Source organism: Larimichthys crocea, chromosome I, assembly GCF_000972845.2.
Source record: "Larimichthys crocea isolate SSNF chromosome I, L_crocea_2.0, whole genome shotgun sequence".
NCBI classification, from domain to species: Eukaryota; Metazoa; Chordata; class Actinopteri; family Sciaenidae; genus Larimichthys; species Larimichthys crocea.
Genome location: NC_040011.1, coordinates 16675484 through 16701247, shown reverse-complemented (window position 1 = coordinate 16701247; position 25764 = coordinate 16675484). Strand labels below are relative to the sequence as shown.

The window sequence follows — 25764 nt, the reverse complement described above, 5'->3', positions numbered from 1 at the left end:
ACACAGATATGGCTGCACATACTGTTCATAATCAAGTGTAAAATGTACACGCATGAATAAGTCTCATATTCCGCCCAATACCTCCCATAATCAAATATCAATACAAGGCTCTCATGAAGACTGATCATCTTGTTCATTTGGGAAGATGGCAGCAGTTTGAGAGGCTGTGAACTAGGTGATTGGAGATTGAAGTGGACGCTATAAAATAAACTGTCTTTACATTTAAAATGCAGTGTACAAGTGCTTCTTCGGGTTCAGAGTGGATATATGAGGCTCAGGAGGTAGAAGGTAGAGCAGCTCATGCACAAATCAGAAGATAGGTGGTTCGATTCCCTCGGTTCCTCCAGTCTGCATGTTGAAGTGTCCTTGAGCAAGACACTAAAGGCTGTTACACCAGTGTGTGATTGACAAAGGCCCCTTATGATGAGCAGCCAATGCCATCAGTGTATGAATGGGTGAGTGGAAAAGCACCTTGCGTGGTCCATTTACAGTCACTACAGTCCATGTACCATTTAAGTGTAGGATGAGGTGAGTGCATCTCATGCACCTTTTGCCCCTGGCAGCATGGCCAAAACATGACAAAATGAAAATATTAATTGAAGTTGAACCTGGTGAAATAAATGGTATTTGAAAAGAAGTATTGCAGCGCACTGTTCTCCAGCTGTATGAAGTTATTTTTATTGGCCTAATCGATGTTTAAATGTAGCTGTAGTTGTAGTAATTACTATAATTATTATGTGAAGCCCACCATCGTCCTCTTTAATGAGTGATGACATCATGTCTGTGGACAGACCAATAAAAGCTGTTCGCTGGTCTGTGGATTCTCCTCAGAAACCGGGGCATTGTTTCTGGAAAAAACGCATCACTGTTTTTCACATGGTCATTTTCAATATTCCATTACTCATTACCCTCCAGGAGCAGAGATTTCAGAGACTGATATCAAAAACACAGCTGAAAAAGCTGGAAAAACTGAATCAGGCTTGATTCCATTAAGGTGTAATTTGTGTGAAATGGACCTTTTTAAGGTTTGGAGAAATTTTCAGGAATTACATAATTTCACTAGAAGTGCAGTACACCACCTCCATGCTACTAAAGCCTTATTTTACGGTTTAATTAAGTTTCATCAGATTTGCTGCATATCATGTAATATGCTCTTTTTACAATTACTTCCTAGGAGGCGTGCACACACATACACTTGCACGTAAATTACGTCTAATACTTTTAACTTACAAGACAAAGGAAACACTAGACACGTTCTGTTGAAGCGATATACAGCAAATCTGATATCCGTTGAGTGTGCTAAACTGACATTGATGTGGCTTTAATGAGGCTTCGGCTGTTGCACAGCGTTAACAGTTAATGCGGCTGTCTAAAAAGATGAGACATATTTCTATTAAAGCAGCAGAGAGCAGCAGCTGAATCAGTATGATTGAAATGTCCAGGAACTGGCCGACACACGTAATCTCTGAGACTTCTGTTGAAGATCAACGTAACTCATGCTTGTATGAATGTAAAAGTGAAAATGGGTGGAATATTATCTGTATTTATACTCTAATTTATGGAATAAGTGCATTTTGTTTTTTAAAGTCTGAGACTGTGGGATTCCCCTCAGATAAAGCTTGGAATAGGCACACCCTTCAACCCCCCTCTTAATTCCTGGGTGCCCATGGGATCATGGTTATGTTTGATCCCACAGACGTTTAACTGAACCAAGATAGCTTCATATTTCTGTTTGACATAACATTATACTACACCAATTTAATACATACAAATTTAAAAAGCCGGTCCTAATGAAATTGTTTCTTTGTTTTGACTCCGGGGAAGAAAAACAGTATTGTGGCTATATGTGATCTCCTTCTGATAACTAATGTAATAACCGATGGAACATTTTTTTCATTAACATTCTCTAACATTGCCCTGGAACTTTTGGGAGCCCCCTGGGGAGGTCCGCCTCCTACTTTGAAAACCTCTGCTGGAGTATATATTGTTATTGAAGGCAGTGGACACTACAACAGCATAAATCATATGGTGGGAATGGTTTTAGCAGCATGGCTCCAAGTATGGCTGTGACAATGCTTTGGTCCAGACTGAAGTATCGCAGTAGCTATTAGAGATATTCATAGTCCCCAGAGGATCATCTGACTCTCGAACACCACAGTCAAGTTAAAGTTTTCCTTTATTATGTGAAATAATATAATATATATGATATAATATATCAACATCTACTTGATGGATTGGCACCAAATGGTTCCCAAAGATTTAGTGACTTGTCAACATGAGCAGGTTCCTGTCCTGTGAAGTTGCATATATAGGTGCACATATTCATGGTCCCCAGAGGATGAACTGTAAAAACTTTGATCTCATGATGTATCTTTATCTAGTGCCATCATCAGGTCCCATCAGCCTCACTTTGTGTTTAGTACTGATAAACAAATGTTAGCAAGCTAACGCACTGAACAAGATGGTAAACACTATTAAACATGCAAGCGTGTTAATGTGAGCATTCAGCTCAAAACACTGCTGTGTTTAAGTAGAGCTGCACAAACTCTAGGCAGGCTATAGATTCATAGGCACATTTTCACTCGAATCACTTGTCTTTAAAATGTCTGTCCAGGTCACTGTGGTGTGGTGTATGCTCAACCCCCATGTATCAACCTGAGTAGGAGTCAGCAGGGGTACATTAGAAGAATAAATGCATGATTTACAGCTGTCAGCATCTTAAATCTAATCCAGTTAAATCCACTTGTCTTGAAGTAGCCTTTTAAACCATCTCAGTTGAACCTTGAAGAAAGTATTTCCTGCTCTGAGTAACTTAGTGGCTGATATACAAAACATTCAGTCTCCCTGATCTTTGTGATGTCTTGATCATTGCGATATTTTTCATGTCAGGTACAGCTGCTTTGATGTTGTTTTATCCTGCAAGAAAAAAAAAGATCAGCCATCTTTGTTCAATTACACCAGTGACATTTATTGAGGAGGATTCATGGGTTTGTACAGTAGACTATCCGACTGCAGACAAGTTAGAGTTCAGTAGCTTTAGTGCAAGAGGAAAATGTTAAGTTAATGGACGCGGATTCGTTTGACTTTTTCTCCACATATAGATTACATACAGTATGAGACAGTAACATAAAGAACAGTTGTTTCTCTACTGAAGGCACATAAGGAACAAATCAACAAGTGACCTTAGCATTACCTCAGTAGTACATTACAGTAGCATACAATGCAAGTGTGTGAAGGCTATAAGAGATGCTAGAGCTAGTCTCTTTTTACTTTAAAGCCATGCTTGTGACTCTAAGGATGGTACTGTCAGTCAGTGGTTCAAATATCTCAACAGCTAGATAGATTGATATGAAATTTTGTCCAGACATTCTTGGCCCCCAGAGGATGAATCTCAATGACTTTTCCTCTTTCCTTTTTTTGTGAAATATCTTTCAAGTTCCCCTCAGGAACATATCTATTTTTATATATTAATATGTATATACTATTTGTCCACTACTTTACTTTAAAGCCTCAGCTATAATTTTCTTTGCTTATGCTAATTTGTAGCGTGCTAACATGCTAAATTAAGTCGGCTAACATTGTACCATCATTGTACCACTGCAACTCTTTTTAATTACATATGATATGCAACCAGTGATATTTTTATTTAAATCCAAGTTAGAAATTGTTGTTAGATCAGTTTGAAACTTATGAGTAGCACCTCATATCTGAGTACTGATGATGGACAATTGCTGGACATGGTGCTCATAACTACTAGATATATGATCACATATAGCCTCTATTTTCATTGTTGTTATGAGTGAATATAGATGATGTGCATCTGCATTTCTCACTTTATTAACTCAACAATAATTGTGTCACTACATCACTGGGTGCTGACATCTGTAGATTTAAAATGTCATTTTAGCCTCCGCTGTGTTTGTTTTGGAACAAAACTACATTTCATATTAAATACACAGATAACTCAACATGCCTTTAAAAAATAAATGGCTTGTCCGCACAAAATTAATGTTGTGGTTAAGTTTATTACAGTGCTTGCTTTTTGAAATGATTGAGTTAAAAGGGGATTTCTCTAATAAAGACCATTGGGTGTGGCTCTAAACACCCACTTTATCTCCACATTTTCAGACGTTCATCCTGTTCTTGGAGACACAGTGCAGTAAAAGCAGCTCTTTCCCCAGCTGTTTCTAGTTAAATCTTCCTGTGAGAAGGAAGGTGTACATGCCAGAAAACAAAGCAGCCCCAGCAGACACAATTTACTTTTAATTGCCTGCAATATTTTCTTTGTTCCTTTCCATTTGAAGGTTTCCCAATGGGAGGAAGCTGCTAAGCTGTCAGGATAGAAAACATTGTTTTATCTATTTACATAATGTAAATTCATTAGGTGAACGTCTTTGTCTTCCTTTACTCATGCTTGTGTTTTTTCTGTTGTGCAGCAGGCCATTAAGTAAAAAGCATAGTGATATAAATGGAGAATAATGGCCTGCAGACCAGAAGCCAGTGATGTTTACCAAATAAATCCAGAACTATAGATCATTAAACACATTTATACAGTTTACTGAAACATCTGACCAATTATCACTGGTTTTGAAACTTAGATAGTGATTGGCTTCTTCAAGATAATTTGTCTGGATACCAAAAATATTTTTCAAATAGAACATGCATACGTCGTCACGCCAGAGGTGATAACTACAGTTACTGACTGTCAGTAAGAAAAATGTCAATAATATGTTAAGAGGAAAAATACATAAAAGTCTCAGTACTATTCCATTCTTCATTTTTTTTTTGGGGGGGGGGGTACTTTTGGGCATCATAACAAGCTTTAAATGGTACATTACCTCATCTGGTCAACGGGAAGCAACATTAGAATTTCGAGTCATGTTTCTGGCCACCTGAAGAAATAAACTCCTGTATTCACTCTTCTTTTAGCTTGGCTGTAATGTCTTGAGGGAAATACCAGTTCAGCTTCTAAATGCTCCCCTATGTTTACCAGCTAGTCACAAACTGTGTGTCTGTGCTGTTTGGTGCTGTGCAGATAGTTGGTTTATTATAACTACCTACTGCACCTGAAAACAGTGTTGAAGTTGAGAAACAACAAACAACCAAAACAAAAACAAAACAATCAACTGAAAGACACTAAAACACTTTGTATAGAACTGTGGGGGTTTGCAAAGTTGGATGAAAATTTTATTTAGTAATGTATTTTTTTGATTCTTTGTTAACATAAAAATATCAGTCTAGCTGAAAACATCTCATTGTACAAAAATACTAAAAACTAAACTAAAATAAAGTTTGAATAGCAAATCACTCCTTTCTCACACATTACAAGTGCACATTGCGTCCGAACTAATCCAGTAAAACTGCCACCTTTTGTGCCCCAAAATACATGTAATTCATTTAATTCTATAAATCTGATCATCTAAATTGAATTTCAAATCAGTTCTCTTCTGTCGTTGCACTGCTTTCAAAGGATATTGCAAAGATTATATTGACTTTGGTTTGATGAAAAGGATTTGGTTACCTCGTGAATTGTATATAGTGACATTTATTGCAACATTTAACACGCGTATATGTACCCAACACGCCTAAGAAGATTTTAGTATTCTCTTTGAATGGCGTGGTTGTCATGTCATGCATCCTCGTAGCTATTTAAACGTATTACAAGTAGCTTTTAAAACGGCCCCTTCCAAACCCAAGGTGGTGGAAACACTACAACTTTTGTCCACAGGGGCCGCCAGAATCTACAAAATAATAAAAATGGAAGTTCTTTGTAGCTGCTTTAAATATCCTCAGGAAATGCTACTAAATCATGTATATGGCTCACATGAAGGGTGTCTGAGGTGCAAAGACAGTTTTGTATACATAGTACACAAACTTCTGCTGAGAGAAGGGTCAGTGTTGGCTCGACAGTCTTTGACCAGTCCGGTGTATCCTTGATGTTCCAGTGTCTGCCAGTAAACACAGAGAGCCACACATAGCGTCGGGCACAGAGTCAAACCGAGAAACTCAAGGCTCCGACCGCTGAATCGGTGAGCCAGGCTGAGTAAATGAAAGAAGCAAATAAGCGTTTGTGCCATGAGGAGGCCAAGCTGAACTGGCTGACCCATAATTTTATTAAGGCAGTATGCAGATGGCAAAGGACTGACCACAATTTAGACCTCCAGAGGAGAAGTATCTGTAAATATACTTTCTCACACTCAGAGTAGGTCTTGGTTCTCTGTAGAAAGCACAGGATATCTGTTCCACTTGGCTAACTTTAATGTTATACATTCAGATTTGTTTTTCTTAGTGTGGCCTCCTAGACCTGACTTTAAATTGACTTGAAAATGACTTTACTCCTCCAACTTTCACAAATGCTTAAAGGGAACTCCAACCATTTTCCACAGCTATTTACAGGTCTTGGGATTCCTGCATATGAGAAAGTGTTGCTTGAGTCTGGGTTTGAAAATGAAACAAATCAAGGGATGGAGAATTAGATATAAGCGATCTTACCGGACCACAGTTCATCTCTAATAGACCTTTGTTGCACAAGAAGCAGTATGGTAGGCCAAAGATGAATGGGAAGTCAGGTGGATGTTTACAGGCAGTTTGGCTGATATTTTATGCCATTCTTTATTGTTTTCTCTCACAAGTATGTTTGGCTAATCTAGGGTTTTGTTTAAAATCTTTCTGATTGCTGTTGCGGTTGTTTTTTGCTTAATCTGACTTCCTTCTCCTTCTTCCCAAATCTTGGAGTTCTTAACTTGGAATGTTCAATGGTAAATAGCTTTTTAAAGCAGACTCATCTTTATTTAATTCTTCTTTTCTTTTTCCCTGTAGGTTGAGTCACCAGTACAGGCAGTCCATCAAGGCCGACGGGAGGTGTTAGAAGAAGCCTGCCGCTCCTACACCCGCAAACGTAGAGTCCTCATCCCCGAGGACCTGAAGCACGTCATTGTGGATGACCAGCATGGCTTGCTGTACTGCTACGTCCCCAAAGTGGCCTGCACCAACTGGAAACGGGTGCTCATGGTTCTGACAGGTGTTGCCGGGTCCCTCCGAGACCCACTGGCAATCCCCGCCAACGAGGCCCACATTCCAGGAAACCTCCGCACTTTGTCGGAGTACTCCACCTCCCAGATTAACCAGCGCCTGCGCTCCTACCTGAAGTTCGTCTTCGTCCGTGAGCCCTTTGAGCGGCTGGTGTCTGCATACCGCAACAAATTCACGCGGAGCTACAACACAGCTTTTCATAAACGATATGGCACAAAGATAGTGCAGCGGCACAGACCGGACCCACAGCCGGAAGCTCTGGAGAGAGGAAATGATGTCTCCTTTGAGGAGTTTGTGTATTACCTCGTGGACCCGGCCACCCAGCGAGAAGAGCCATTCAACGAGCACTGGGAGCGGGTGCACTCGCTGTGCCACCCATGCCTCATCCACTATGATGTGGTGGGTAAATACGAAACGCTGGAGCAGGACTCCCGCTACGTGCTACAGCTGGCCGGGGTGGAGGACCAAGTCAGCTTCCCCACCTCGTCCAAGAGCACCAGGACTACAGGAGACATGGCAGCCCAGTTCTTCCACAACATCAGCCCCTTCTACCAGAAGAAGCTGTACAACCTCTATAGAATGGACTTTCTGCTCTTCAACTACTCTATACCAGCTTACCTCAAGTTTAGATGAGGCTGGGATGTTACTTATCCACGGACTCGACTTGAACTTGTGGAGCGTGGACTCTTGTAGACGTACAGTTTGTTTTAGAGATGTTTCTCTCTTTGCAGGCCTTATACAGACACTGCAAATGCTGTTTAAAATGTACCCTCCACGTTAAATGACTTATTTTTACAGACAGAACATCGAGCTGAAGAACCTCTGTGCATACAAAGGATACGAGGGACATTTCATCACAAAGTCGTTGCCTGAAGAAGGCAAATTATTTTACTGTAAACGGTGATCCGGAGGATGTCGGTCACTGTCTTTGAATGTGTGAAATACCATTCAATTTTTATTTTCATTTCGGTTGTCTGCTGTTTCAAAAATGTCATTTGCACGATATGTAATCTTTACAAGGTGAAGTAGTTTAATTAAAGTATTAAAATCTTTATTTAGACAGTGAATGTCTCCAAACATATGTGCCTTTAAACACAGGCCTTTTTTTCCACCCCTGCAGACAATGACAACTTTTGTAACTGTGACTTTATTTTTTGTTCTGTAGGAAGACATTTTTTTGTGTAATTATGATATTGCCTTAATTTATTGTGTTATTTTTGACTCCACAAGTCAGACAAACCAAAATAGATAGTTTATCTCACAGTTTTCAAATAAATGCATTTCAGCAAGAATTTGTTTATTGGTTTGGATATTAGAGTTATGAATGTTTAGACGTCTCAAAGGTGGCAAACCTGATACATGACACACTGCATCTGTATACAGATATCCTTCAGAATACATCACAACTTCCATGTCAGTCTTTTATTTCAATGACAGATTGTGGCTGCAAAGATGTCATCTATATGTTTTTACAAATGTGAGAGCACTACAAAGCCCAGTCAAGCTTGATGTCACTGTGAAAATAGGATAATTACCATCTTTGGGTGCAAGAAGACAAGAATCGTTCTAAAAGTGCATATCAAACAAGTGAAAAGGCCCCATACAGAGAGATCCATACTAAATCATTTTCTTCACAAATAAATATCTATATTATCAATATCCGGAACACATACTGTACTAACACGGAGACAGTTAAGAACAACAGGCTATATTCAGTGGCACTGTGCTGCACAAAAAATAATATATCCAGTAGAAATTTGGTAACCCCAAACTTAGAGTTCATAGGAACACACCAGAGAACTGAAGGCTTATCACGGTTTAAAGGCACAAATCTACATAAAATAAACACGAAAAACTTTAACATTCATCCAGACAGTGCAGCATCTGATTTGTGTTAACATACATTTACACTCAATTATATATTATTATTATTGCAAGTAGGTATACAGATGTGTCAACGGTTAACAAACAAACAGTGGTCCTACAGTATTGCCACTTGTTTCTACAGAGCCAAGCAGGGTGGTGTTGGTGTTGAGACAAGTGCAGCTCCAGGGAACAGTGTGTAACTACTGACCACAGTGAGCAGGCAAACATAGAGACCAAAGTGCAAAATATGTCCACGCTTTCCTCGCTGTGTTCTTTCTATTTTGAGTCAGCTTGTTTCCACACCTCTTATCTACAGTAGCAGCCACTCGGAACTGCAGCCGCTGTCTGCCAGCCGGATATATCAATTTATTCCAACCAGAAAAGCAAAGGCCCAGCAATTCTAGGCAGCTGCATCTGTATGGTTTTATATTATATGGCACAATCTTGAGTGCAAAGGGATATTTTGGGCACGGAGAATGTTAAAGAATTATATTGTGGAGAAATTATTATCACACTATCAATAATTTAATTTGTGCAAACAAAAATCTATTCTGTGTTCAACAAATGTATACGTGTTTGCCATTACGGTATATATCATTTATTAACAAAGAGTCTCTATAACAGATGCTAATGCAGTACAAGCTGATGTTTTTCGTGATATGAGACAGTTCAGAAATGTATTTAAGTTTTAATTAAGTGGTTATAGATCATCTTTGGTGTAAGCAGACCAGGGATATCTGTGTTGCCAGATCTCACAAGAGTGTGTGTGTTGCTGCTGAGGCAGATTAACAAATTAATTTTCTCTTATCGTCTGTCTGGAAAATACCATTTTGTCAGTGTTCAAAAGACACGTGGCATTTGAAAAATGAGTCTTATATTTACTTCAGTGACAACAGACAAAAAGAATCTGTCATAATCTGTCTCACGTTCACTTAGACTGGATGGACTCAGCACCTGCAACTGGTCTCCTAAAAGGGAGCTGCAATGGCTAAACACACCCAAATCTGTGTCATGTATACAGATACAGGAAGTGTGCGTTATGTGTTTACTTTCTAAAGCAGAACCTTTTTCAGCGCAAGGACCCCTTGGATGAGAGGCAAACAGAACAGGGACCCCCACATCTAATTCATTTTTTTAAATGTGTCACATTTTAAGCCTGGCCTATAATAACATTTATTTTTACTTTAGTCACCTTTCATTTCACCTTATTAACCTATTTATACGCTGGGTTATGAGCCTATATGTGTATATGACTGATAAAACATTCAGGCATAATGGAATAATTTATAAATAATATATAAATAGTAATAGTTTTTGTAAAAGTAGCTTATTGTTGCATATTAATGCTTGCAGTTTACTCAATATCATTTTTGTTAGATTTTTTCTCACAAATTATTTTGGTGAAAATCAATTATAATTGCAAAAATTGGCGGACTCCTTGCAGTACCTCTGCGGACCCCCTAGTTTGAAGACCCCTGTTCTAAACCATTTCCATTAGTCAGCTAGTTACATAGATATTACACTGTAGTCAGGGTTTACACATGCATTTCCTATAACAACTTTTTCAAAGCAATTTTTGAAGGAACTATGATTCATGGCAATCATCAAATTAGCCAGATAGCTTAGTTAGCTACTGCTTATCTGGCAACAATCTGACAGTTTGCAACTGGCCTAAGCTAGGAAGAGACTATATTACAAGCAGAATTTCATAAAGGATAATAAATTAGTGTAAACTACTATTATGTAGCTGTGGTGTCCATACGTAGCATTTCCTCAGTGCTTCCTTACTTAGAAATAATCAATAACCCTACTACCCAACTATTGAAGACAAAACATGAAGACCAAATTCATTATTTGGACCGGCTGGTGGTGTGTTCAGACAGAAAGCTGCTGAATGATTTGTGTTTATATTCTCCACCCAGCCATCGGACCAAACGTACATTAGGTGACGCAGCGACAGCGTCTGCGTGTTCAGGTCAGCCTCTGGCTGAACTCACCAGAAACCATACATCTTTCCAGCCTGTCTCGTTTTCCCTCTCATCTCTGTATGTCTTTGTAGCTCCAGGAAACCTGCAAATGTTTTTGCTCAAGTTGAAACATTTTTTTGCCTTGCGTCAGTTTGCCCTCCCCCAGGCAAATTCACGGGCACTTCCCATTGATTTTGTATGCTGCCTCTAAAATTCCAGAGTCAGACTGAGCAACTTGAGCAGAGATCTTGAGGGAGCATGAGAGACAGTGAGGAAACTAAATAGGTTTAAGAACATGCAGAACAGGGAATTAGAGAGCACTTATACTGATAAAATCAAACAGATAAATGCATTCATTGGGCACAGAATAGGTTTGCTCATATTAAATTATTATTTGCATAATAATATGACTATGAAATAAAATATTTAAGCTTGCAAAAAAATAGTTTTATGTCCCCACAGGATTACCTCCTGTGTTCTCCTCATCACTTTCCATCTTAAATCCAGTGAACTCTGCAGTGTGTTTCAGCCACTTGCATATAGAGAACAGTGTGTTACGTGTGTAGAGGACCACGTGTCTCTGTCAAACTCCAGTCCCAGTAGAACTGACCATCAGAATCAGTCTGAAGCTCAGAGCCAAGAAGCCAGTCCCCAACAGGTCACCCAGAGCTGTGAGATAAGGGATGGAAAAGTTGTCTGGATCCAGTCCCCTTTGCCACAGCCACTGCACCATCAGGCTGGCCACGTAAAGCAAAATCAGCACCTGGATAAAGGCAATAGTTGGATACGTTTCAAAAGATAGTATCTCAGCTTGGCAGAAAACAAAGACTCTTACAAAACTCAAATTTTAATTAAGTCTTGAACGAGTACGTTAGGCTATTTCTGGTATATCTGACCTGAAGCAGAGCTGCAGACAGGTAGCAGATAATGAAGATAGGCGTCATGGCAGTATGGCCTCCCTGCAGGAGATGGATAGTGTACAGGAAGAGGAGGTGACCCGGGACTACAAGGATGACCAGGACTCTGGCTGATTTGGAATTCACATCTGGAAAAACAGAGAATGAATAACAAGCTGTGTCCAGTAAAAATCGTGTTCTTGTGTTTCTTTGAAGCATTCAATTTTTTTTCTTTATGCTGGAATCTGTGTAAATATAATGTATGAAGGCTTTTCTTTTATTTCAACAATACTTCTTTTGCAAACTTCTTGTACAAAGGCCAAGACTTTACTGCAGCGACCCAGGTTCAACTCCCACCTGTGTCCCTTTGCTGTGTGTCATCCCTTTCCTGTCTGTGTTAAGCTGCCATTAAAGTCATAAATGCCCCAAAAATACTTTCAAAAAGAATAGTTGAGTCATTTCTTTAAGGTCTGTATGTGGCTGGAACCAGCAGCATGGCTAGCTTAGCTTAGCATAAAGACTGAATAAACCCTTTTTGTACAGATTAAACAAACACACACAACCTTTGGACAGAGTCAGGCTGATTTCCAGTCTTCCAGTCTATGTTAGGCTGAGCTAACTGGCTGCTGGCTGTAGCCTCGGATTTACCAGACAGCCTTTGGTCTTCTCATCTATCTTGGCAAGAAAGTGAATTAACACATTTTCCAAAAAGTCAAACTACTCCTTTAATTATTATATAATTAAATTAAGGTATTTTCTCCTAGAATTTAATGAAGGATGGATAAATGTTACTAATTCTCCGGCTTTGTCTCCGTCTTCTTAGATGAACTATTGTATCTGGGTCTATAGGTGCTAAATTCTTCACTATATTATTCATCAGCTAGTTGATGAAGCCAGTTCACAGAGGTTTGCTGCTAGAAACATGACCGTAAACAGTAAATGTACCGTAAAACCAAGACGCTAAATCAGACCAAAAAGCTCAGGACAGCTGCACACAGTGTTGCCAACTCTTTTCAATGGAAAAGCCTGATCTTAATTAAGGTCTACAACTGTACACTGCTTCTTTCGATCATGTCTCTTTTCTATATCTGACCTGAGGAGCAGAAGGTAGTGCAGGGTCCGGGACAGTTCCCACTCATTTCAAATGGAAGAGCTCCAGGAACACCCCAGTAGTGGAGGTAGGTGGACATCCTGCTGGCCTGGATGGCCACCAGATTTCCCGCTACACCTGTACAGACATGAAAAAGTGCAATAGTAAACAATTACACATTAAACATTTAATAAAACTGGGAACAACACAATAATAAATACAGGCGCATTTCATTATTGGACTGAATGTGTCAGCACAGGAGGTGGAGATGTTCTCAGAAGTGCCAGATTTGTGTGGAATTCTTGTGTTACAGTCAAACTTCATCACCATCATTAGTTGTTTTGCCATTGTTCTCTCACTGTCTTGCAGCCATATGACTGCAGAATATGAGAGTAAGCATTCCTGGGAAAATCATTCTCTGCCCAAGCCGTTATTATGCTTGAAATCTGTTCAGCAGTTCCTCCTTACTCACAGGGTCCCACTGGACTTTCTTTCTTTAAAGATTTAGAAAAGACAGTCTGGATGTTGTGCCATATTCATTCAAACACTGCTCCCCCCTCCGGCTCATTTCATTAGGAGCAGAACAAAACCTCTTGGCTCGCAGAACTTTGAAGCACATGGAGGAAATGCTTTTGAATATAAGTACATTCACTCAAGTTGCGTACTGTATCTGTTACACTGTTAACTTTTAACTGTATTGTGTATTTCTAAGAATGTAACTACAGTTTGCAATTCTTCTATCTCGCAGCTGTGACTTGCCGAAAGTGCCTGCTGAGAGTTAGGTAGTAAACTGTGTATGAGGAGTTCTATTATGGGAAGGTTCACTTGTCAGGTTGAGAAACAACTGAACTTCAGTTGCTTGTAACCAAGTTGAAGGGCAGGACCTGTATAAATGTATGTTCCTTTTATCACTCTTTAACAGACTGAAGCACCTTGCATGTGTGAGGACCTCTGACCTTTGAGCTGAAATAAATGTAACTTTGTATTCTCTGAGTGGTATTCTCATAATGGTGTTACAGTTAAATACTCATTGTCTTCTTAATTCCTAATTTTATTCTTGCACTGTTGAATAAACCATTGAAAAGACAACATTGGATTAAGTTTGCTTATTTGGTTAGAGTACAAACTTAACACATTTGGATTTACTGTTCTTTTATACTTCTACCCCATTACATCTCAGAGGGAAATGTCACTTTGCTAAGTAAGATAATATAATACACTTACTGTATATAATACAATGCTGTACTATAACCCACCCAGTAGTGTAATGTTGTAGCCAATATATTTTTTTAAGTGATGAGCATAATTGAATATGCTATAATATGTTATGCTTAAGAAACCCTCCAACAAAATGAATACTTTTTCCTTTTATACTTTAAATACATCTAGCTGATATTACTTTAACACCCTATGTATTTTAAAATAATATTTTGAATTCTGAACTTTCACTTGTAAAAGAATACTTCTAGAGTATACTTCTATTTTTACTTTAGTGAAAGACCTGAATACTTCCACCTCCACTGGTTTATGGTCAGCAGGGCAGAAGGGGAGAGCGATGAATTGGAATGCAAATGCACTTCCTGTACTCGGACAGCAATACATGCCAGGGTCTTTGGTAGCACTGAAGCTGGCAGAGATGCTGCACAAACAGGAGCCAGTGAATGCATAGTTGGCATTCTGATCAGGCTTGTGGTTCATGTAAAGACCATTGTTATTCCTCTCTACTTAGTATGCTGCTTTGTGGACAGCAAACTTCAGTCAGTGAAGATCAGGCCCTTTACGCCTCTCTGAGGTTCATTGGCAGGGAGGAGACTGCTGCACATCAGCAGCACTTTCATACTTCATGATTGATTAATAGCTCAAATCTGAGGCCCTTTTAAATAATAATGGGATTAGCTGCTGGGCCTCTGCATGCTCCAATACTTTCCACATGACAACAGTTGACATGAGACTTTTTTTTTATTGATAATAATTAAGCTAATTATAAAGCTTTAATGCCATTCTTCAAAGATTAAGACTGTGGAAACACCATCTCAGATCTGCTTACCCCCTCGGGAAAATATGTCAGTGTTAATTTCTTCGCCTTAAGCATGTGGAAGAAATGTCATAAATTGTTTCAGCTTCAATTGAGGGGATTATATCCACGTCTGTTTTAGGCAAAAGTAATCAAAGCTGTTATCCTGATTCCATCACACGAGGCATCTAGAAAATCATGCCTGAGAATGTTTCATCTGACTGTATGCCGTCACCCTGGAAGAAATGTTTAAAGAAACAATATCACAGTAATGTACAATGTATCAAAGCATCAAAGCACAAATACTCATTATGCAAAGTGGCCTAATCACCCAGGGTAACTGTTAATTTGCAAAGTAACCACTTACTATAGCCAAGCAAAAGAAATGTATTGACTCTGGTGAACATCTAACTCGCGCTGGCAGCAGTTCAGTGTTTTTAGTTATGTGTGAAATATCTGGACATTCGCTGGGAGCATTGGGACAACATTTGGTACAGACATTCACGGTTCCCAACAGATGACTCCTAATGACTTTGACCTCTTGATCCTCTGACTTTTCCCCCAGCACAACAGAGCAGACTGGCATGTGGCTGTGAAATGCCAATAATGGCCATGGAATTTTTAGTACAGACATTAATGCTATCCTCAGGATAAATTAGACTTTTGATCTCATGCTATCATTAAGTCAAATGAAATAAATATAATACCTATCTATCAATCAGTATATATTTCATTTTAGCTCTTCTTCTCTCTCATGAAAACTGATATGGAATCACATAATGAAGCAATATCACATTGTGACATTTAATTACTATTAAATAGTTCAACATTAACTGTGGAAGTTCATCTTCCACTCACCGTTGATGACTGGAGTGAACACTGCCATGCCTTCGTAGTTTGGATCGCTCACCGTCTTATCCAGAATCAGACCACCAATACTGAGAAGAAGACAACATACGAGACACTGAGTGGGACACTAAATCAGTTTTAGTCTTTTAACTTCATGGATTTCATTAAATGAAATGGATTTTAGAATTTCAGAGATAAAAAAAAGTGAATGAATGGTGTCACAGGTCATCTCACCTGCTGATGGACATGGCCAAAATGACAGGTTGCCAGCCTGACTTTAGGACCTCTCTGATTGGTGGAGAGCGACAGGCGATAACAACCCACGCTGGGATGAGGAGCAGGAAGAAGCCACACACAGCAGGAGGCATGAACCACATGTCTGGAAAGCAACATGGCAGATGATACACTCTTCATATAATAGATAGTGTTTGAATAGATTTTCTGAGGAGGGAACAAACAGTTGGCAAGACATAAGAGAGTCTGACCTTGAAAGAAATGATTAAAGACAACGGGAAGATGTTTAAGATGTCTTAGAGATTTATTGCTGATGTCTGGAATTAAAGGTGGACTATACTGCCCTCCTCTGGCTGAAATATTCTTTAGTCACCACAATATGTGGCAAGAATTTTCATCATTTTGTGCTCTTAAAGACCCTTTTGTCTCATCAGAATCAGATTTCAACATCTGTGATCAACAAACTTGTGTCCATACATTGTCTGTTGCAGACAAACAGTGTACTGAATGTGACTCATGGGGCTAGTTTAATGTAATGTGTGACCTCTGACCTCTGTAACAGAAAAAGAAGCTGCTGACCCCAGCAAGCAGAGACAGAGTGATGAGGTCTCCGAGGCTGGCAGCGATAGGTGTGGCCACGTTATCTGGGTTGATGCCCATTTTCCTGGATCCAATAATAACTGCCACCATCACCAGACCTGACAAAGCACAAGATGAAGATTTGAACAACACGTTAAAGCTCATAAATTCTTCTGTCCTCCATGTTCTGCGTATTTACTGCAGCATCTGCCATTTCAGTCCTCTGCAGCAGTGTGTGTCTTTGTCTGACCTAGAGACAGCGCAGCGATAAAAGCAGTGGTGACGCTGCTGGCACACAGGACAGCAGCCTGGATAACATCCACGCTCCCTCTGGTCAAACCCCCGAGACCAACTGCTGCAACCGCTGCCAGGAAGCCTACTACTGTGGCCTGGACCTGGAGATGAAGGACAAAGAAAAGAGATGTGAGGTATACTTATTATCCATAGTGTATATCTCATGATGTGTCTATTCACCCATGTGTTTACTCTATCTTTCTGTCAGTTTCAGAGTGAAGAGGGGGCAAGTGGACCAAACACGATGAAAGAGAAGTGTTTGGAAAATGTGTGGCACTTAGAAAAGTAGGCAATGTGCATGCAAGATGCAAGAAATTATTCAAATTTAACTCATTTTTATGAAAGGTTAATGTTAATTACATAAAATTATTAGATATCTTTTTTATTTATTTCATTACAGACATTTCAGTATCCAGAATTGAATTGAATTAAATTGAATTAATTGTATTGATTTGATTCTTTTCACCAAGTGGGAAATATCAGAAATTCTTGATATCGCCAACTTGGAATTACTAGTCCAGTTGCTACATTTCAAAGCCATTGCATCACCCTCTTCTTCTTTGTGTGAAGGAGAAACTGCACCCAAAAAAAAAAATTAAAATGAAAGACCCCATCCAGGCGAGCGATTGGTTTGTCTACTGTTTAGCTACTGTAGAAACATGGCGGTTTAACATGGTGGACTCACAACCTCTTTAGATATAAACAGCTCATTCTAACAAAAACAATCTTATTTTAAGGAGATTATACACTAATAAAAACATTCAACCATTTCTGTCATCTTCTGTATATACAGCCCCCTAAATCTGACATACTGGACCTTTAATTACATAACTTGAATGCAGCATCAGCCTTGTTAAGCTGAATAAATAAAGTGACTTTATGAGTCTGTGTCAAATTTGACAAGAGGGATCTCAAGGGAAGAAGGCCAACATTATACTACAATGTACTACTAGATTAATAAACTAGATATATTGCTGTCTTTTCCTCAATTCAGTTCTGCCAAAGTGATACAAATAAAAAAATGTTGATCTGATCTACTCTTGACAGTCTTTCTTTTTCTATTCTGTTAAAACTTTCCAAACTCTCAAAAACTCTGCATCCCATTCTCATTGCTCTGATTTTAGAAGTAGATAAGTAGGTAACCTCTTAAGTTCCAGTTTCTCTGAACATTTGTTCCACTCTCAGCACTCTCTGCCAGTATAGTTATACTACCTGTGATTGTGTGCATTAATCCTATACTACCATGCTTCGTGTTATGGAATTTTCTATCCTTAGGTTACACAAGGTCATGTGTGGGCCTTGAGGTCCTTGGCAGTATTAGTTGTTTGGTTGAGAACAGTAGGTGCCAGTCTGTCTGAACACTGCGGTCGCCAAGGTTGAAGAGGCCTATTGCTGTCTTCTTAGACATAATAGATAACTTGCCGTTGACATTCCAATTGGCGTAAACAGACAACAGAGTTCAGACTAGAATATGCTGACAATAACCCCTGCATGAATAATAACATTCTCTTTGACCAATTCTGGGCGTGTAGTATTTGTGGTGTTATCTTGGGGTTTAAAGTCTATCCAGCAGCATGAGTTGGGCAGAATGTGAGACCGACTCAGGAACTTCTGATGAACTTTGAGAGTGTCTCTAATTCTCCTTGGCCAAGCGTCAATAAATAATACAGCATAAGACATCAGAGGCTCCTGAACACTTTCTTCCCTCCTGACTTCACCATTGACCTTTGACTTTAGCAATTTCTCCACAACACTTTGCTTCACAACTGAAGTGAGCATACAACATATATCATCATCAAACATTTTCTTCTCTCCTTTATCTTTAAATTGAGGATCACACCACAAACACAATACTAATTCTGTTTTCAATTTCTGTCTACATTGTCAGGATTGTAATTCTGTCAACTTGATTCGAAAACTGACAGGACATTGAAAAGTAAACACAGAATATACTGCATCTACCTTGCTGCATGTACAACACAGATTTTATGATTTTACGCTCCAATGTCTTATCAAAACCACCTTTTGGAAACTATCTCCGGGTGTTATCTCGTGTATTTAATTGGCTGTGATGCATTAGTGAAGTGTCCGAACGGGAGGACGATCTTATCATGCCAGCAGAGCTTCTTGAGTTAAATGGAACTGTCTTGAAGGCAGCAAAGACGGACAAAAGTGATGGAATGGGTTATTAACAGGATGGAGAGAGTGTGCGGTGGAGCATTGTGTCACCTGAATGAGAGCCAGATTACAGAGCACCATCCTCCACTGCTGCTGAGCCTCATCCATCTGCCCTGTGTTCGCCTGTGGACGGAAATAGGATTACGTCATCACATTTTTCAATCACATGGTGTTGCGAATGGTTATTGGGGTGTTTTCAAGTGTCACGGTGGAAAGTTAATTCCCACTATGTGTCAATGTTATGTAATATGTGTATGTATGACCCTGACAAATCAAGTTATGGCACTTCCCAAAGCATATACAGCACACACACACACATACTATATGTCACCTATATACCACTGTCTATCGCAACAGTGACAAAAAAAAGTCATTGTTTAGGTATTATCGGGTATTCCAGGATATTTATCATTTAACGTTATTTCCTCTAAACAGTAAAAAGTTGTTGATGACTCATCCTGCACTCAGGGCGTATACTGATATATTGTTATATAACTATTATTATGATGCCACCGGAGCAGAGTCTATGAGTGATTCTGAAGGGCGCTACATGTATCTATGGCTAGGCCTCACTGATTACTGTACAAAAACTTAACTTAACTCCATTCACTGGTTTTCATAAAACTGAAACCTATTATATATGATACAGAATATAGTTGTTGATTTTCCTTCTGATGACCTCAGCTCAGCTTCAGCTCTCTGTGAGTTTCCTGTTGGACAAATAGCTTTAGCCTATCGACTTGCAAAACTAGCTAGAAAACCACCTTGATAGGCTTAAAACATACACTTGTTATTGGCTACTGTAAATGCCAATAAATATCGGTCTACCTGAAAAGTCTGGCTGTTTTGACAGGAAATGGGAAACAAACAGCACTCTGCTTTCCATTTAATTGACAATAAAGTTCAAAGAAGTGCTTATATCTGCTGCCAACATACAAAATTAGTCAACATGTCTAGTTTAGAAGTTGGCACCAATTGGACAGTGCCATACTTCCTACTAAAAACAAAACAAAAATGACTTTAGTATTAAGAGACTTACAAATAATTGTCACCATTTCTTTGTGTGTGTGTGTGTGTGTGTGTGTGTGTGTGTGTGTGTGTGTGTGTGTGTGTGTGTGTGTGTGTGCCTGTGTGTGTGTTCTGTACAGTACAGTGTGTGTGTGTATGTTTAAGTGTATTTCCACTCACTGCTGTTGACAGTCTGGATGCCAATGTCATCTCCAGATTCCCCTTCAGACCCACCAGGGCTGGCACCAAGATAAACACCTCTGAGATTTCCTTAAACACTTCCCAATGCTGAAAAACACCAAAAGCGTTCCTTTTAATGCACCTTCTGCTTCCAATGGGCGTATCAAACACAGCTCATTGTTCAAATACATGGCATTGAAACTACACCTCAAGAAAAACTGAAAACATTTAACCTTTTATAGTACCTCTTATTAACCAACTCTGGGCAGCGAAATAAAGTTAGAAATAACACCAACATATCAAGCTTGTTATCAAGCAGTTTTGCTATTTACAACATTGTTCTTTGGAGTGATCTTTTAGCTCTATTTTTGGTCTCCATCAAAAAGAGAAATATCTGGCTGTTTGAAGCTGTGTGAAGTTGAAGCAATTGCAGATTCAGGTAATAATTCTCTTTAGGTACCGTTTCATGTTGTTTCATAGTTGTAATTTGATACATTGTTATAAGAAAAATATAAATTATAGCATGTCAGTGTTTCCTATTTTCAGTGTAGTGCAAATTATATTATTTAAATAGACCACAATGGGCCTTGAAAACATAAACAACTCCTTTTTCAAGGCCTTTGAAGTCTGCTAAGTTAAAGTTAAAGCAGTTTTGATTATTTCACATGAGGTTTTTCCGCCTGTGCTGTTTTGTCCGGGGGCTTCTCACTCGTTTGAAAAGGGCGACTAGTGTACTTCCCTCAACCAATATAAATTTAGCAACATTCAAACCAAAATGTAATGACAGGGCTTGTCTGCTTGAACTCAAAGCACTCAATCATATCTGTCAATTATATCTGATCAAAACCACACCCTCACAGTTCTGATGGGGCACATTAGCTGAATTTGTATTTGTTTCAACAACAAGAACTAACAAAACTAACATGAATTTGGTGGGTGCCTGTTATAAATTTAACCATGCTCCACATGCAGCTGTGAATTGTTTGACCAGTGAGTGTTCAGTGATTTCATAAGTGCCTGTATTTCCGTGCATCTCCCCTGAAATCTGATCCATCAGCTCTCAACTAGCGTCTGGCTGGCTTGCTGAATAATTCAGGGTGTCAGTCATGTTGTGCTGCTGGTGAGGTATTTACAAGAGGTTAAACAAGGGGAGAGCTATTACGTGGCTGATCCTGCTGTCTGTCTGACTGTGTCCTCTATATTCTGCTGTTTGTTAGTAATGTCTTACATATATACAGAAAGCCCAGATATGATCAGATGTCTAGTTCTTCTGTATCATAGTTTTTGGACAAAGGTTTGCCTGTTGATTTATTTTTGCACTTCTCAAGTGCTCTTGTCTACTTTCCAAGAACTCATCACTGCTGTACCTCAAGAGTACAAGAAGTAATGAACCTACAGAAAATCATAAAATCTTCACCCATCACATTCATAGTAGTTGTTTAGAATCAAATGTTTAGCAGTGTCCTAACAAACTTCATTCATCATCAGTATCATCATGTAATCACACACACAAGTTTTTTTTTTTTTTCTCCATACTTGCACTATATCCATGACTATCCCGGCTGCCACCATGCCCAGGCCGGACACCAGGTATGGCAGCAGGACTTGGAAAGCCATGATCCACGAGCTCTCTGGCAGAAAGCCATGGGCCGAGCGGGTCAATTTGCACGAGAAGCCCCTCAGCTTCTTCCCCTGGAAACGCAGCTCCAGAGCCAGATGGGTCACTACCATTGCCAATCCCTGTTAACCCATTCCTGCCTGGAAAGTAGTGTTAGGGTGGGAGGAGCAGCTCTTTTGCGCTGCAAAACTCAGCTTCTGAACTTTTTATTCAGTCACTCAGGCCGACTTGAGGAGGATGCAATGATCCATTTCGAGTGAGGGAACATCGACCAGGCAGAGAAGAAGATTTCCTGTCTTCGTTTGCCTCACTTGAGGCTTTTTCAGAATTTACTGGAGATGTTTCTTTTTCCCAAAATGTTTATCCTTGAAGTATTTTTGGAAAAAACAGCAAATAAGGATTCCACAAGCTTGTTTTGCCCTTCACCTTTCACTCCAGAACTAGTGCGGCAGCAACACAAAGTACTTTTGCAAATGCTCGACGAGGCGGCGATAGCTGCTTTCATCCACTTGAATGGAACACACACACATTAGGACACACACACACTCAAACACACACACACGTCCACTTGACAGCAGGTCTGTGAGGCCTCTCATGACACTCTGCTACTGACAGACCTCCACACACACATACACTCACTACAGCCACACACGCACTTCCACTCTTCATGCCTCACTCTTCAGCAGCCGGGCGGCCGAGGCAGAGCGCTGGAAGCCCGGTCTCTCACGTGGCCTGAAGAAGGTCCAGGTCCTGTGGGACAAGGACATCCAGAAGGCCAGCAGCTTCTTCTCAGCCCTCCTGTGTTGCCATTCCTTCTCCTCCGTCTCCCTCCATACCTCCTTCTCTATCTCCTCGTTGCTGTGCTGATGCCCTGTATGAGCTTGATCACTCTGGAGCCCCTTCCTCATTTTGATCAGGAGAACGCTGGGATGTCTGTCCGGGCTGCGTGGGTTTCGAAGGGGAACTGATGGTCAGTGTGAAGTCGGAGCCTTTTCTGAAGATGGCACAGCGACTGTTGTGTCTCTTCCAGGGTTTCCCTCAGATTCCAGACGAATAGATGAGTCGTGACAGCGCTCTGTGGTGGAGGGAGGGACAAGAACAGGATGTGTGTGTATGTGTGTGTGAGGAAGGGAGGAGGTGATGCTGCAGACGTCTGTGTATAAACAAGGTGACCCGACTGTATCAGGACTCTTCTTCCTTCAGTTTTCCTCTTCCTCTTGGTCTCTTTTCAGACCAGTTGAGAGGATACTGCAGTTGTGCTCTCCCCCTCTTTGATAGCTCCTCCTTCCCCTGTTGTTCGATGTCCTCACTGTAAGTGGGTGACGCACTCGAAGCAGCATCAGCAGCAGCAGGTGCTGTACCTGTCACCAACACGTGGTGCTGCTGCTGCCTGGAGAGGACACAGTTTAACCTCTTTGATTGGAGGAAACACACAGGCTGCCACTTACTGTCACCCCATGGACTTTTTCAGTCTCTTTGAGCATTACGTCACTCATGTGTTTGTTTTTGGCTTTCTGTCTTTGTGATGATTTGTAATCACATAGCACATAAATATTTACCATTATGAGGACAGATACAAATCAATATCTGCTATGTACACCTGATCTGATGATTAGCTGTATAAGAAAGACAAAACTATTTTTGATACTTTAGTCCTTATTCTTTTAGTGTGGAGACATTATATCTGTACAGAAACAATGTCCTCACACACATATAAACACAGGCACACAGACATATAATTAACATATGAGGGGAGCATATACCTGTGCAAAAACACCATGTCCTCACACACACACAAACACAGACACGTACTCACAAGGACAGTGACTCAGCTGAAAAGTGTCCTTGAGACAGGGCTTGGAATGGGTGCTCTACTCTCTGCAGCTCCCCCTCCTGACTGGTTGTAATTTGAATTGTGAAGCAACAGCTGCTAAAGATTGTGAACTGGAGGTTGAAAGCATATATTAAAGAGTCAAATCACTCAGTGGGATCAGAGGAATTGTCTTCCTCCTTCTCCAAGGCCACTTTTTGTCACATTTTGGGAAAGTGACAACTGAAGAAAAACAGCAGCTAGAAAAACTGTCGTAGTCAAACCGTATGCAGGCAACTGTACCAGCATTTTCTATTTCCCGAACCTGTCATTACTTTTCATGCAATGCTTGTGTTGGCCTCTGTCCAAAAGCGGTAGCAGCTACTGCTTCTGTCAGCGCATTCTCAGTGTTAGTGATGATTCACTGCAGCTCTCCTGTAATTAAATGGCGATTTAGACATGACACAAGAGAAAGTGGGACTTGCCTTTCGATTTGCGTTCCTTGCCTTTTGCCCAAATTTCTGCTTAATTTCTCATCAGACATACAGTAATGGAAGCATTTAAAAGTTTTCACTGTTCTAATATATATATATATACTCTATATATATATATACTATATATATATATATATATATATAATAGTCAAATTAATAAATTGTAAAATATATAAGAGAAAGTGATTTGTGGAATCATTTTAGAAATTAATTAAACTCAACTCATTATAAAATGCTATTTCATCCTTCTTATACAGTATCTTTGCACTTTTTGTTTGTCATAAACCTTTCCCGACCTTTTAAGATTGCCAGCCCAATACCTGCTACCAGATTTAGTTAGTTAGCTTCTCTTAGCTAGAGCAACTAACTAGGAACTAGCTGCTGCTGTAAATAAAGACAATACAAAAATACTCAAACATCTTTTAATTATTTAACTAAACAAGACTGCACATGCTACCTATCCAGCTGGCTAACTAGCTGTGTTATAAAAGGGGAAAATGGTCCAACTATGGTCACCACCTCTGTTGGTCCCAACATTGCGTTAGCGTCACATGTTACCTTAGATGAAATCCCACTTTCACATGAGAAGAAAAAAGAGGAAAATAATGAAACAAAAAAATATATGAATTCAGAGCTGCCATGTTTCTACAGTAGCCCAGAAAGGACAAACCAAACATTAGCCCTAGATAGGCCTTTCAGGTTCTCCATGCACTGCATCATAGCCACCATAGTTTCTCCTTCACATTAGTAAGGACAAGGTGAGGCCACCTACTCTGCTCTTTTCCCACTGGTTTACTGGATATAAGTCCATAGTTGGAGCTAACTGGCTGAATTGGGTAGCAGTTGTTGAACAAAGAAGAAAGAATGATGAAATTGCATTGTATAATAGTGTTGATGTTAATAATTTCTACACATATTTAACAAACCTTTGTTTGCACAGTTTATTCATATGAGATACAATATTAGGTTTCCCCAACAAGTTATCTCTTTCTGTTTCTATTTAGTGTGCCTAAATTCACAACTACTGCTACTGTGTCTTCTTATTTCTATGTTTATCATGTGTCTTCTGCATAATACTACTAAACTTGTAAAATCATGTGTTGCTATAACTCATTGCTAAGACTTGTTAATTTGTTTGCTCAGGTCAAGGTCACTTGATATACCAATAAGGTCAGTGTGACCTCCAAACCCAGCTCAGTCCATTCACCTCAGAGAGAAATGGACAGCCATGGTTACCTTTTCAGTGTTACTTCCTAGTGTAATAATTACCTGATCATATTCCTGTTGTGGAGCTCTTTCCTGGTTAGGCTCTAACAATAAGAATCTAACAAGAACTCTTTCTCACTGCTTTAGTTACCAAAAAACTGAGATTAAAGTAATAAAAGAATTCATTCTAAGATGTCCATACTTTGCTTTGAATTGGATTTTTGTTTCAAATAACCATGGACCTGTGCTACTGTACTTGTGTCACTGAGCGGTGAGGTTCAACTGTCACTGACCTGCACCTGGTCCAACAGCATGCCGGCCATCACCATGCCCAGCCCGGCCAGCAGGTATGAAGGCAGCACCTGGAGGAAGATCACCCTGGAAGACTCTCTGTATGAAATGTGGAGCTTCTCCTCCTCCATCTTGTTCGGACAGCTGCTGAGATTCAC

The 25764-nt window shown here is 39.8% G+C and overlaps 2 protein-coding genes across 4 annotated transcripts in view; one reads left to right on the top strand and one right to left on the bottom strand.

The window, feature by feature from the left end:
• The window catches only part of si:ch211-236h17.3 (carbohydrate sulfotransferase 11), a 24234-nt gene extending 15925 nt beyond the window's left edge, over positions 1 to 8309 (top strand). Inside the window, exon 3 of the mRNA XM_010748609.3 lies at positions 6820 to 8309. Coding sequence (XP_010746911.1) covers positions 6820 to 7665 — 846 coding nt within the window. The 3' untranslated portion in view covers positions 7666 to 8309. The remainder of the gene's footprint in view (positions 1 to 6819) is intronic.
• Positions 7773 to 25764, bottom strand: LOC104933219 (solute carrier family 41 member 1). Of its 3 annotated transcripts, none has more exons than XM_027283373.1 (10): positions 25609 to 25764; positions 20188 to 20295; positions 19051 to 19122; positions 16778 to 16922; positions 16500 to 16646; positions 15949 to 16093; positions 15724 to 15803; positions 12855 to 12989; positions 11762 to 11910; positions 7773 to 11628 (listed from the first exon to the last, which is right to left on the bottom strand). In XM_027283373.1, exons 1-10 carry the CDS (start codon positions 25735 to 25737, stop codon positions 11449 to 11451), a joined length of 1290 nt encoding a protein of 429 aa, XP_027139174.1. In that variant the 5' UTR covers positions 25738 to 25764; the 3' UTR covers positions 7773 to 11448. The 3 variants fall into 3 exon arrangements, with proteins under 3 accessions (XP_027139174.1, XP_027139177.1, XP_010746912.1); XM_027283376.1 differs by lacking the exon at positions 25609 to 25764 and adding an exon at positions 23622 to 23944; XM_010748610.3 differs by lacking the exon at positions 25609 to 25764 and adding an exon at positions 21724 to 23600.